Source organism: Leuresthes tenuis, unplaced genomic scaffold, assembly GCF_036924035.1.
Source record: "Leuresthes tenuis unplaced genomic scaffold, fLeuTen1.0.hap1 SCAF_9, whole genome shotgun sequence".
Taxonomy (NCBI): domain Eukaryota; kingdom Metazoa; phylum Chordata; class Actinopteri; order Atheriniformes; family Atherinopsidae; genus Leuresthes; species Leuresthes tenuis.
In genome coordinates, this window is record NW_027325363.1 from 35,820,693 (window position 1) to 35,835,051 (window position 14,359).

General features: G+C 43.3%; 1 protein-coding gene across 7 annotated transcripts in view; it reads left to right on the forward strand.

Annotated features, from left to right (window-relative positions):
* The window catches only part of usp32 (ubiquitin specific peptidase 32), a 61,242-nt gene extending 48,463 nt beyond the window's left edge, over positions 1-12,779 (forward strand). For all 7 annotated transcript variants that reach the window (XM_072393164.1, XM_072393167.1, XM_072393165.1 and 4 more), the window contains 15 exons: positions 316-454; positions 543-648; positions 802-975; positions 1,724-1,898; positions 1,976-2,127; positions 2,516-2,627; positions 2,719-2,918; positions 3,103-3,287; positions 5,234-5,320; positions 5,539-5,659; positions 6,210-6,401; positions 6,519-6,744; positions 7,259-7,695; positions 7,810-7,902; positions 8,926-12,779. In XM_072393164.1, the coding sequence (XP_072249265.1) occupies positions 316-454; positions 543-648; positions 802-975; positions 1,724-1,898; positions 1,976-2,127; positions 2,516-2,627; positions 2,719-2,918; positions 3,103-3,287; positions 5,234-5,320; positions 5,539-5,659; positions 6,210-6,401; positions 6,519-6,744; positions 7,259-7,695; positions 7,810-7,902; positions 8,926-9,099 (2,573 nt within the window). In that variant the 3' untranslated portion in view covers positions 9,100-12,779. The remainder of the gene's footprint in view (positions 1-315; positions 455-542; positions 649-801; positions 976-1,723; positions 1,899-1,975; positions 2,128-2,515; positions 2,628-2,718; positions 2,919-3,102; positions 3,288-5,233; positions 5,321-5,538; positions 5,660-6,209; positions 6,402-6,518; positions 6,745-7,258; positions 7,696-7,809; positions 7,903-8,925) is intronic.
* The last annotated feature ends 1,580 nt before the right edge of the window (positions 12,780-14,359 follow it).

Here is a 14,359-nt window from a genome sequence, read left to right on the forward strand (position 1 = left end):
CTTAGATTTTATAGCAGGAATAGTTTTCTGCTGAATTGTTGGCTTCACCAAAAAAATACAGACCAATTTTGTGTGAACAAAATAAGTTTTTAATTAAAGACAAAAAAAGATCAGTGATAGTTGTGTGCAGTGAACTAATCATAAAGTGACATTATCATAATTTCATAGCTGAGTTAATTATGTCTGAAAAAGTGTTCATGTCTACTTTAAAAAATATGATGTTTCACCGTGTCTTCATTCCCCAGCATTTATTTCTTTCATCAGAAATGATTTAGATTTTTAAATGTGACCGTCTGTTCTTGTTTTCCCTCCCAGTTCCTACAGAGAAAGGAGCTACTGGTCTCAGTAACCTTGGCAACACCTGCTTTATGAACTCCAGTATTCAGTGTGTGAGCAACACCAAACCTCTCACAGACTACTTCATCTCAGGGAGACATCTCTACGAGCTCAACAGGTGCCATTTGAGTGCATCACTCTGGTCTAAATCTCTGTCAGCATTCAATATCTGTTTGTCTTACCTGACCTGTGTGGGTTCATGACAGAATCAACCCAATCGGAATGAGAGGTCACATGGCCAAGTGTTATGGCGACCTGGTGATGGAGCTCTGGAGTGGGACACAGAAGAATGTGGCTCCACTCAAACTGAGGGTGAGCAGCTGCGTCACTGCTTTCTTACAATCTGCCATTCAGACTGAGAGGCTGATATAATGTCTGAATTTTAGATACAGTAAACTTTTAGCTGTTTAAACGTAACAATTATTTTCTAGAAATAAAATGTACATGTCACTTCTTCTTCTCCAGTGGACAATAGCAAAGTACGCCCCACGCTTTAATGGCTTCCAGCAGCAGGACTCCCAGGAGCTGTTGGCCTTCCTCCTGGATGGCCTCCATGAAGATCTGAACAGAGTCCATGAGAAACCTTATGTGGAGCTGAAGGATAGTGATGGGCGGCCTGACTGGGAGGTGGCCTCTGAGGTAGGAGTTCATGCTGCTGATCCCGTTCTGTTTAGTGTCCCACTCTGACATCATGTTGTTTTTGATTCAAACTGTGAACATCATTGGCTCATTGCATATTATCCGAGCTAAAATATGATAGGGTAGACAGCAAAGAGAGATAATGTGTCAATAGTTGTTCTTTTTGTCAGAACACAATGCTAATTAGCTTAGTTAGAAATTAATACTTGATTAATAGTCTCAAGGACTGTGCTAATTTAGCATATAACTGTATATAATTGCAAATATAACACTTTGTCCTCTTCTGCTGTCCAAGATAAGAAATCAAAATGTAGTTGTTCTCATTTACAACATTTTCTGGTTTTTTTGTCATATAACTTAAGAATACTGAATTAGTGGTATGTTCATGAGTCACAAGGATTTCAAGTGGTTTCTTTACTTCTGTGCTGAGGCGCTTATTAAATGACTGTACTGTTGCTGCTGATTGGTAAGCTGCAGAATAGTATTTGCTCTTCAAAATTGGCCCTCACAGGCACCTGTAGACATCTGCAGTTCAGTATTTTTCTGTGAAATTGAAAGTAGCTATCATTGATAAAGTTCTAATCACAGCGTGAACATGTTAATGCTAAACTCTCACCTGCTTCAGTTCATTCTCAGAGTAAGAGAATGAGGATTTTATTGATGTTTTTTCGGTTTGCCCTGGGAAGAGGGATTTGCATGATTAGGGGTGTGTTATCTCACACTGTGTGTGTGTGTCTCCTCCCCCCAGGCATGGGAGAACCACCTGCGCAGGAACCGCTCTATTGTGGTTGATCTGTTTCATGGTCAGCTCAAGTCCCAGGTAAAGTGTAAGACCTGTGGCCACATTAGCGCTCGCTTTGATCCCTTCAACTTCCTGTCTTTACCCCTGCCAATGGACAGCTCCATGCATCTGGAGATCACCGGTGAGCAGGGGCAGATTCTTAAACTGATTTGTCGAAACAATAACAGAATACTAAATCATGTTGTGTTGTAACTGTAGTCATTAAACTGGATGGCTCAACACCTGTGCGCTATGGACTCAGACTGAATATGGATGAGAAGTACACAGGGCTGAAGAAACAGCTCAGTGAACTGTGCAGCCTGAGGCCAGAGCAGATCCTCCTGGCTGAGGTCCATGCTTCTAACATCAAGGTACTGCCCCAGTTACAGGTCTCGCTGCACAGCTGGCCTCATCTAGTGGATGCTTTTAATTATGCCTCTGCACCTCCTTGATTCCATTGCTCATCTCTTCCTGTTGTCAAAGACAATGATCTTCGCCCCAACTCAAACAGAGGAATATTTAAGCACAAACATTGTACTGAAAGAAAGGCAGGATTTCCAGGAGCTGATTTTAGCTTTAGACTGAGAATTACAGAGTCAGCATACAGGAATGCATTACCACAAATGTAAGTCCACTTTATAACATAGAGACAATGCTGTGGCTAATGAGTCAGGTTTAAGAGTATGCTTTTCTTTTTTCTGGGACACAGACTCAGTCATGAGTTGTGCACAGACTTTCATTGAAGTGCTTTGTTTTCAGAACTTCCCTCAGGACAACCAGAAGGTCCGTCTGTCTGCGAACGGGTTCCTCTGTGCATTTGAGGTCCCGGTGCCTGGTTCACCAACATCACTGAGCTCCCCCACGTTGACAGGTGACCTGTCCAGTCACGCTTCACATTTACTGTTGGTCTGAATGAAACTTGCATTCATTTCCTTTTTGAATATTCTTTTGTCCCTCTTCAGACATCACCCCCACAGCCAATGGCTCGGCTGCTAATGGGCACCTGGGCAATAAGGCCAACCTTTTCCCTAATGGTGGGCCCAGCACCATCGTGCTCTGCAGTCCAGATACACCCATGGTTAATGGGGTTGCCAATGGACACATCACACTGGTCCAGGAGAGCCCCTTCATTGGCTATATCATCGCCATGCACAGGAAGATGGTGAGGATTCACACATATAATTGAAGAAAAGCATTTTAAAAGTACATTGTAAAATGTTTCAAAGAACATGAGAAAGTTTCGAATTCCAGTTATTGTTTTGAAATGAAAGTTTAAAAAGCAGTGTGCTGGCTTGATAATGTCCTATCATTTGATAAGGCCTACGTTCGTTTGTGCCCCCTCTCAGATGCGCACAGAGTTGTACTTCCTGTCATCTCAGAAGAACCGACCCAGCCTGTTTGGAATGCCGCTCATTGTTCCCTGCACTGTCCACACCAGTAAGAAGGACCTGTATGATGCAGTCTGGATCCAAGTGTCCCGACTGGCCAGCCCACTGCCCCCACAGGAGGCCAGCAACCACGCCCAGGACTGGTACTGCTCTTCTTTTCACAAAGCATTACATTTTAAAGGAACATTACAGTATTTCAGAAGGGTTTATTTGTGATTTTTCCTCAAAGAAGAATCTTCAAGTCATATCTGACTGATGATTTTCCATAATGTCCATGATCTACGAGGGTATTTTTTTTATCCGGGTCATTAGAAACTGCCTGAGCTGACCTGTGTAGTTGGGAATAAAGCTACCTAATGACTTGTACACTTCCACTCCTTTGTTTAGTGTACTTCCCTTTTGGCTCAACAAATACCAAAAAAACTCCATGAAAGAATTTACTAATGGCATCTTTTCCACCAAAAATAGCATTTTTAAACAGATTTATAAAATGCTTTTACAGCTGCTAGAATAAGAAAGTTAAAACCTTTCCCACTGGCAGTAGGTGTGTGTTTCTCATCCAGAAACTAGCATAGAAACTTTCTGGGGACAAACCTTCAACTTAGACTAAATAAATGGATGGCATTAAACTGTACGCTGCAAACATTTGTGATAAGCACAACTTTCTGTGATAGTGAGTCTAGGTTTTTACTTTTGCCTGGCCTGCAGATGTCAGCCCCACAGAGCAAGACTGAGATTGAGCTGCCAGCTGTCATGCAAATGGACTTCATCTCTTTTTGTCTGCGTTGTTGCTGGCATTTTTAGAGCTTCTATGCTACAGTCAGAAAAAAAATGTGTTTCTGTTAAGAAAACGTCACATGTGCTTTTTTGAAAAAAAAGCAGGTTCACCTACAGTGGGTGTCATGTTCTCACCACTAACATTCGGAGTTGAAGCCATGAATACGACAGGGCCATTTTGGGCTGGACTTAATGCAGATTAAAGTTTATTAAGCATTTTATTCAAAAGCCACATGTTGGCCAGTGTTGGTGCTTTTTACTAGTTTAAAAAAGGCATGCAGCACAGCATTTTGCTGCACAGCATTTTGCTTCACAGCATTTTGCTGCACAGCATTTTGCAGCACAGCATTTTGCAGCACAGCATTTTGCAGCACAGCATTTTGCTGCACAGCATTTTGCTGCACAGCATTTTGCAGCACAGCATTTTGAAGCACAACATTTTGCAGCACAGCATTTTGCTTCACAGCATTTTGCAGCACAGCATTTTGCTGCACAGCATTTTGCTTCACAGCATTTTGCAGCACAGCATTTTGCTGCACAGCATTTTGCTGCACAGCATTTTGCTGCACAGCATTTTGCTGCACAGCATTTTGCTGCACAGCATTTTGCTGCACAGCATTTTGCAGCACAGCATTTTGCTGCACAGCATTTTGCTGCACAGCATTTTGCAGCACAGCATTTTGCTGTACAGCATTTTGCTGCACAGCATTTTGCAGCACAGCATTTTGCTGCACATCATTTTGCAGCACAGCATTTTGCTGCACATCATTTTGCTGCACAGCATTTTGCAGCACAGCATTTTGCAGCACAGCATTTTGCTTCACAGCATTTTGCAGCACAGCATTTTGCTGCACAGCATTTTGCAGCACAGCATTTTGCTGCACAGCATTTTGCTGCACAGCATTTTGCTGCACAGCATTTTGCAGCACAGCATTTTGCAGCACAGCATTTTGCTGCACAGCATTTTGCTGCACAGCATTTTGCAGCACAGCATTTTGCTGCACAGCATTTTGCTGCACAGCATTTTGCTGCACAGCATTTTGCTGCACAGCATTTTGCTGCACAGCATTTTGCTGCACAGCATTTTGCAGCACAGCATTTTGCTGTAAATCATTTTGCAGCACAGCATTTTGCTGCACAGCATTTTGCTGCACAGCATTTTGCAGCACAGCATTTTGCAGCACAGCATTTTGCAGCACAGCATTTTGCTGCACAGCATTTTTCAGCACAGCATTTTGCAGCAAACAAACACTTCTAAATGATGAAGGCCACACAGACATAAGAATGTTCTTTCTCTTCCTTTAACCTCCAGTGACGACAGCATGGGTTACCAGTACCCCTTCACTTTGCGGGTTGTGGGAAAGGATGGCAACTCCTGTGCCTGGTGTCCATGGTACAGGTAAAGGATTTTTTTGTTTTAAAGGCACACACAAAAAATAGGAGTGACGCATCTTGTGGTGAGGAGTGATTGTAACATTTCAGATGTAAGATTATAATATTTGATTTGTTAGGAGCAGGTATGTAATGTATAGATTTATGTTATAAACAGAAACACACAAAATCACAAAAAACAGACTGTGTATGTACTGCAGATGCATACTTGTGTTTTTTTCCCAGGTTTTGTAGAGGCTGTACTATAGAGTGTACAGAGGACAGAGCTTCTGTAGGAAATGCCTTTATAGCTGTGGATTGGGACCCCACTGCCTTGCACCTCCGCTACCAGACCTCCCAGGAGAGGGTAAATACTCACAGCAACTCTCAGTCTGCCAGGCTGGGTGCACCAGATAAAGTCATGTTTGAAAGTGCAAAGGGAAGGAATTTCTCTTAGAATTAAAAGAAAAATCACTGTTAAAGTTCTCTGAGGCACATTACTCTCAGGGTGCTGAGATTTGTCTTTTCCATTACACCGCTCCCATGATTGTTGAAATAATGAGGGAAAAGTAGTAGTAGGCCCCAGTAGATGGTAAATGTTGTAAGTTCTGTGGTTGTACGTATAGAAAGTAGGCTAGTTAATCTCTGCTGCACCAGTATTTGTTACCACTATGTCGTCTTTATCACTTTTTCCTGTGCTTCAGTTACTGAACCTCAGGTTAGTTAACAGTGGAATGCTGCTTAGCTACAAACAGTCAAGCACCAAATCAAGACCATATGAGGTGGTCTTCTCTTGTACCTCAGATATCACTTGGCTTTAACTAAAAAAGACAGCACCTTTCTGGGAGAGTGTCTGCTCTTCACTGAAAAAGCTCAGCAGTGTAAATTCGTCCTTTGCAATTGTGGTTGTTCCGCAGATTGTAGAAGAGCACTGCAGCGTGGAGCAGTCTCGTCGAGCTCAGGCTGAGCCCATCAGCTTGGACAGCTGTCTAAAGGCCTTCACCAGTGAGGAGGAGCTGGGAGAGGATGAGCTCTACTACTGCTCCAAGTGCAAGACTCATCGACTGGCAACCAAAAAGCTGGATCTCTGGAGGCTGCCGCCTGTGCTGGTTAGTTGCACACTTCTATGTCCGTGGGAGACCTGAGCTCCACCAGTATTTAACGTAGTCACTGAAAGCAGTTTGTTTAGGGACAGAACATCAGATCTGGTGTTTTATCTTTTCCAGATTGTTCACCTGAAGCGCTTCCAGTTTGTCAATGGACGCTGGATTAAGTCACAGAAGATTGTCAAGTTTCCACGTGAGAATTTCGACCCCAGCGCCTTCCTAGCTCCCAGAGATCTGGAGCAGCACTGCCTCCACTCCCACAGCGAGAGTGAAGACCTGCTTCGGATTGGAGAAGACAACCTGTCCTCCATATCTGCTCCAGCTGGATTCTGCAACCTTCCCAAAGGTACGACTTGTTGTTCGCAAACACAGCATTAAAATACCTGTGCTGCTTCACAAGTCAGATTGCATCGTGTCAAGGTTCCCAGTCTGCAGAGTCCAAATGCCTGTGCAGCACATATGTGTACATAGAAGCCAGGGAAGCAGGGAGACATGGAGATAACTCCTGGGCTTTGTCTTCACACCCTCTGACGAAAGACTGCAGTCCAAAATGTGCCTACCATAGCAAAATCAGTAGAAACAAGGAACATACATGTGTCGCAGCAAAGTTATACACTACCACATACCTCCGGTGGGTCCTATATTGTTTTCTTTTTAATGCTGATTAGTCTGCCTTCACACCTTATTTTTGCTTATTTTAAGTTCCTAATCCATAAGGATGTATTTACTTTGAATGCAGCCTGTGCACTTTCTTTTTGGAATGTTTGTCAGGGCTGAAAATGTGACAGCATACGAAACAACAGAACGCCTTTTGGCCTGGCTGTATTTGAAAGAACTTAAAACCCGTTTTTTCCCAACAGCCTCGCCGGCATCAAGCAGGAGATCAGCACCCTCTCTCAGCCGGACTAGTAGCCCTTCTGGCAGCCCAAAGACTGGCGGCCGCAGACCAGGCCGGCTTCGCCTGCCCCAACTTGGTAGCAAGCACCAACTCTGCAGCAGCAAGGAGAACCTGGATGGGTGTGCTGTTCCTGAAACCGAGTCCCAGGACAGTGCACCACCATCGGAGGCAGGGATGGTGGCAGCAGAGCTTCCTGGATCAGGAGAGCAGATGGCATCAGAGTCATCCTGTGATACAGAGGCGTCCAGCAGCCACTGTGACGTGGTCCTGATGAATGGAGATAGCAACGGGCTGGGCTCGGATTGCAGCATAGAGAGCAGCATTGACCCTGACAGTTCTCTGCTACAGTACAGAGACAACATGTGTCTGGATGCCATCTACAACCTCTATGCAATATCAGTTAGTAATACACATCACGGTCACTGTTGATATAGAAATAGTGATGATGCTGTAGCTTTCTGTTGTCAAACAAGGCCTGAATATGATTTTTTTTTTTCTACTTTATCTCCTCAGTGCCATTCAGGAATAATGGGAGGAGGCCACTATGTGACATATGCCAAAAATCCCAATGGGAAGTGGTACTGTTACAATGACAGCAGTTGTAAGGTAAGACTGCAGGCAGGACATCCAGTCTTTACCTTTGATTACTGTGTTTGGATTTTTGCCAGGCATAACTGACAAAGCAGGCAGACTTTTTCACTTCATTGGGTTATCACTCACCTGCACTGGTGTGTATAATGTGTCATTAACTGAAGCCGAACTTGCTGTTAGATTAGGAGAGTTGGTTGTCTTTTTTCTTTTTCTTTTAAACCTATCTTTATAAGCAGATACACAGGAGCCCAAATGAAAGCAATACATTTAGATCTCTCCTCTTGAAAGTAAGATGTTTGATAGCATTAGATAGTTGTTACTAGCGTTATTCAGCATTATTTTGCAGAGTGAGAAAATCAATGAATTACTACCTTTGGGGCTTTCAGTTGATTCGCATTTGCTGTGGCCATCTGTTAAAGTGAAAAGTGTGTGCAAACTACCTGACGTTGAAAGGAAAGTAGAAAAAAACAGCAGAAACAGACAGATTTGCAAATTTGACTAAACTAATTGCAAAGTCATTAGCTGTTCTATCTATTAGGGAAACACCACAGGTCCAAGCAGGCTTGTCCATCAGTGCAGCTGGCCTTCCAGCAGGCCACGCATTTATGATATTGTTGAAAGCAATAGAAATGAAATTCAGTTCTATCCTATTCTGATACTTCATCTTCCTTGCTGTTTGCTCTGTGGTGCAAACATGTATGGCTCCATCACACCAGTATTAGAACTGACCGCAGTGTAGGGTCAGAGCCAGAGTCATACCTAAGAAGATGCTCCTCAACCACCTCAGCTTCCCTCTCACCTCTGCTCTGCTGGCCAACCACAGTATGAAGAACATTTGCAGTCATCCTACCTGACATGAGCAAGGTGTGGGGCAGCAGTTTGCCTGTGGTATTTGTGTAATCTTGGAAAATGATTGGCTTTGTGCCAGCAAGGCCGTAAATATCACCACATTACATAAGACAGTATTGCCTTTGCTTGCATGGCAACCCGTCCTCAAATGTACAGCAACACACTCTTTTTTTTGTTGTTTTTTACCAGGAAGTGCACTCTGAGGAAATTGACACAGACTCAGCCTACATCCTTTTCTACGAGCAGCAAGGAGTCGACTACTCACAGTTCCTGCCAAAGATTGATGGCAAGAAGATGGCCGACACAAGTAGCATGGATGAAGACTTTGAGTCAGACTACAAGAAATACTGTGTCCTCCAGTGACTGCTCTTCGTCTTCCATCAGCCAGCACTACACCTGCTATCCCTGCTTTCGGCCTGTCGCTCTGAACAGGAAATGCCAGACATTCAGATCCTTCTGAAGAATTCTCACACACTGCTAATGGTTCCAGGACAGCACTCTTTGTCTGGAGAGATGTGTTGCAGCACCTTTTTCTCTTGGTCACATATATGGATTATGAAAAGGTTTGCCAAGGCAACAATTATTAAGCCCCTCCCCCGTGAAAGCACTAACCTAGTGCACTTTGATGAGCCTAATGAAACAACAACCCCCCCAAATGTATACCAGTATGGCCAAGTCCTAAAATAATGTTGCTTTCTTACTGTGCATTTATCACTTGGGATGTCCAAATGAGAAAAGACACGTGGAGCTAATATTTTACCCAACAAAGGCAAATGCTTAAATGCTCTCGGTGAAAGTACAAGGCATGATTGGATATAGATTGGGTTTTAAATTTCATGTGGAAACACAGTCCAACAGTTTAAAGATTCTGCAATGCCAGTATGTTCTGGTATCACATTTGGTGCCACAGGCCAACATGATGTTGAAACTTGTTATCTAGAATATCAAATACTGTGACAAGCTTTTAAGAAATGGTTCTCCAAAGGTTTTACTAACAATAGTGTGTAACTAGGGTTAACATTATATGCTACCTCATCATTCCTGCAGTCTGTCGACCAACTGTACCCTAACAGTCTGTGACAGTGTTAATGTTAAGTTGTTTCTTCCACTGTAGAAGATATGGTACATACATTTCAGAAAGACCTACGCCAAAAAGCAAATCTACCCCCCACCACCACCTCCCAGGAGCACTCACGCAGGTCCTACGGTTGACATGAATTAGGCGTTTTTGCCCAAACGGTGTTTGATTCCACAGCTGCCAAATATCTGTGGTGATTTGTACAATGTGACCTGTGTGTAGCCACAACTTCAAGAGCTTGGGTGTGAATTTGGATTTGTTTAGAAAAGGTGCCATGATTTCAAATGACATAATATTCAGTATCTGTTTAATTTAGTTTTCTTTTGATTCTGTTGTTTTGTTGTTGAATATTTATTTTATTTTTGTAAAAAAAAAGAAAAAGATCTTGCTCGAGGTACGCTTCAGGAGGCTCCTCGGGTCTGGAATGAGTATCTAGCTGAAAGCCACACCGAGAGGGAGCAGACTTATTTAGACTTCAAGCAGCGCTTTTGCAACATGCACCTTTACCCAGCTGCAATCCTCCATTGTTGCTTCAAACGTCTTTGTTATGGGATTTGTTAGACCTTTCACACTCTCCGGAGCAAACCAGGAAACAGTTGAGAAATGGCGTATGACTTGTCGTAGATTTTGATTTTACCCCTGATTTTAACGTGTTATTTAACTAGTAACTTTAGTAAGATGCAAACATCAGAACTTTGTGAGACAGATTGAAACAAAGATTTGTCAGAGTCATTGCAGAGGAGGATGCGGCCCCTGCTTCGTCACATGACCTGTAATGCAGCTCTTCCCATTTGTGTGAGTTGTGCTAGCAGTTCAACTGTCATCGTTTAAGATCTTAACACAGTAGTCAAACAAAAAGTTCTACAGCTTTTTACACATTGCTGGAAACACTTTCCTTTCTTCAGTTGATGGAGTTCTTCTTTAACAACATGCTAAAAAGCAGGAAAGTGTCAGTATGCTGTATCTGAAACCACAGCGATGCCGTTGTGTCCCGACGTACATCCGTACATCACTGCCAGAGACTGAATGTAAAGACAGAAGACACCACTCCTTCACACTGTGCAAAGGTGAGAATATCACAGGAGGCTGTGAACTCGGGCTGCTCATTCTCAGTCTGAATGTGAGCAGTGGGGTTCATGGGGCAGGTGTGGCATCAAGGCTCCACCCTTAACTTCACCCAAATATGAGCACTCACCTTTTGAACTTCATCAAGCCAAGCTGCCGCAGTCATGACTTGTTTCTATCCTAGATGGACAGAGCTGTTTGAGATTTTAAAAGATAATAGGAATAGTAACTGCTTGCTGCCTGACATCAGCTACTTTTTGGTTATGCTCTTTATCTTATCTTCTCCCTCTGGTTTGCCTGATTGTGTTGTCTAGTTTAGCTCCAGCTTACTTCATACAGACTTTTGTTGTAGATGGTATCACCAAAGCAAAATGGCAGTGCCCACCTATGAGACATTTTGGCTTCACTTCTGTCATGTCGTCCTTCTTCATGGTTTTTGCTTAAAGAGTCAGCGACAACAAGTTTTTCACCATTAAAGCACAATATTAGTTGAAAGGATAAGGCTCTTAGCGCAGCTTCTGTGTTCAGAGTGTAGGTTGTCCTGTCTACTGACAAGGCACTGCCTCAAAACATAGGAACATGCCATTTAAGACCGAACGAAATTGAGTTTAATGTTGGCCATTTTAATTTAATATTAGCACAAAGACAAACTTGCATGTCGAGTTGTATGGGGACAGTGGCTTGATAGCAAACTGGTCTCTTTACAGTTGGGTTTGGTCGATCCACTGTGGAAAACCTTAACAAAGCTCAAATAATTGCTGCAGAACCTTCCACACCACATGCGTCTTACACAAGAGCCACTGATTTGAAGTTTGCTGAAATGTTTCAGCTTTAAGTGTCACATCTGTAAAAGCCTCACTCTATCACTGGACCCATCCTTTTGTTTTTGTGTGCTGAGTCTAGATACTGGTGTCATGTAAATTCTAGATTCTTTTCCCTGTTTGAGCTAAAGGTTTGGCTAGCTGATGTAACTGCTGAGGTCACCTACCCATTATAACTGCGTGAAGTCCAGTGGCAGTGCTCTGTGTCTGCTTCAAAGTAACGTGCAGAGCTTCCCCTGCAGGGTGGGCTCGGTCTAATCCCTGTGAGCAGACAGCAGAACAGTAACAGTGCTGGATGTTTCCCTCTTTTTAGCTGCTATGTTTGTGAGGAAAAGGGTGTATATTTGGAGGTTTCTGGCATTGATTGAAACTTAGTTTTCTTTTGCAAAGAATATGTTTGTTGAGCAAGTAGGAATGTGCAGATGAGCTCCATTTATGTTTGCCTTCTCAGCTCTCTTTGTGCACCACATTCTTCCCTTTGCACCAACTTTGGATCATGTCAAGTTTGTGTCCGTGAAACATCATCACATTGCTCAAAGGGAAAATTGTAGTCAGGAGTTGTCTCTTGAGTTTGTTATGTTGGTGCAATAGATGTTGACTCTTTTGGCTGTGAATGTGCCCTTAAATGACCTGTAGCTTGAACTGTGTTGACAAAAATTCACAATTTTAAGAGGGGGCTGAAATATTGATCCGGTAAAAACACAGAGCTACCCTTCCAATATCAAGCCCCCCCCCAACAAGTCACAGGATAAGTTCAGCGTATCGGCAGGCAGTGCAATCTACTACTGAGCTGTCTGTCAGTGTTTGTAGCGTTTTTATTTAAGTTCATTACCGTCTGATCTTAATCAGACATGTTAATTTAAAGAAAATTTTTTGTAAGGTGTTTGTTGAAAGAAAGTAACATTGCACTGACATAAAAACATGTACATAAAATGTGTTTTGTAAATAAGCCAATGAAAACTATGTATTTGAATATGAATTGTACAAAATACTGTACTTGTAGTTGTATATGGAGTGATATTGTTGATCTGTAACAAAATACCCAAGCAACAAATTAAATTCTGCAGAGAAAATGGAAATACCCGACTGAAATGAGTTTGTTTTAGACGCTGATTGTGCATATTCTATCAGTCAGCGCCACAGTGTAGCTCTGGTCGGAACTTAAGATTACTTTATTGGCTCGTACACACGAATGTTAACACCTCCGCCCCTGTTGAACACACATGCACATGCACGGGGTCACACACTCATGGAGACCGATGCCATTTACTGGAGCAGTGGGCAGCCAATCACAGCGCCCGGGGGTACCGTGCCTTGCTCAAGGGCACCTCAGCCATGGCAAGGAGGCGGACCGACACCCTCCAGAATTGGAACAGATGTGTCATATGTACATTAGCTGACTGGAATCAGCTGATTTCTTTATGCTACTTGACCACCAGCTGAGGGCCGTTTGTGATCAAAGGTGGAACAACTTGCACTATGGGATTAAACTCTTGGCCTGTAAAACTGGCTCACCCATTGAGCAAAGAAGTGCACTCAGAAGGGTCCTAAAAGCTGGCTTATGGGACCCTTCTGAGTTTATATCACACCGGTTTGGACTTGATAACATGGCCAATTGCAAATTTGCAACACTGTTAGACTATCAGCTGCCCCAGTCGTGTATAGGGCCTTCAGTTCATGTCTTATGTGATTCATTCAGATTTTCTTTGTTTCATATAACACAAAGAAAACCTAAAGCAAGGTCGTGCTGTGATGGCAGTATTGTTTGCATTTTAATTTTTAGTGCATTCAAAGTTATAAAGTGGTCATTATTATCCCAGCAAAAACACCAAAATTAGATTTTTTCTTGGCAAACGTTCAACAACATCAAACGACATCAACAATGACATCAGCGTGTCATTCGGTCTGCAGAGAAGGTGATTGGCTGCAGTCTTCCATCTCTCCAGGACCTGTACGCCTCCAGGCCTCTGAGGCGTGCAGGAAGATTGTGGCTGATCCCTCCCCGGTCACAAACTCTTTGAGACAGTCCTCTCTGGCAGGAGGCTGCGGTCCATCAGGACCAAAACCTCACGCTACCAGAACAGCTTCTTCCCATCCGCTACTAGCCTTATCAGCAAGGCCCAGAGCTCCCCTTTGACGATGACTCTCTCCCTCTCCCCCTCCAGACCTACAAGCCACATTAACGTAGCATTTCAGACCTCCAGCGTTGCATTAACACTTCATCCAGTTATATATCTGCAGATTTATATTACCTATAGCATTCAGCTTGCACTACAGCTCCTTCTTTTTTTAGATTCTGTATATACATCTATATCGTCTGCACCAACTACACCAAGTCTAATTCCTTTTAAGTGCAAACCTACTTGGCAACAAATCTGATTTTTGCCTTTAGTGTCACAGCAAGGTGCCAAGCTGACTCACAAAAAGGAGCCAGGAGCAGACGCAGAACACTGGGAGATTTTCAGCTAGAACAGAGTTTATTTACAGGTGCGAGGTGTTGGAAGTCAGAGGGAGGATCCGAGTAAACGTGGAACTCTGAGAGAGGAGGGAGACGGTTAGTGAGGAGCCGATATGGTCATTTGTCCAGACAAAGGTTATGATCAGTTGTGTTGATCCGGCTGTGGTTCTGAGTCGACGGCAGGGCGAGCAGGCAGGTAGG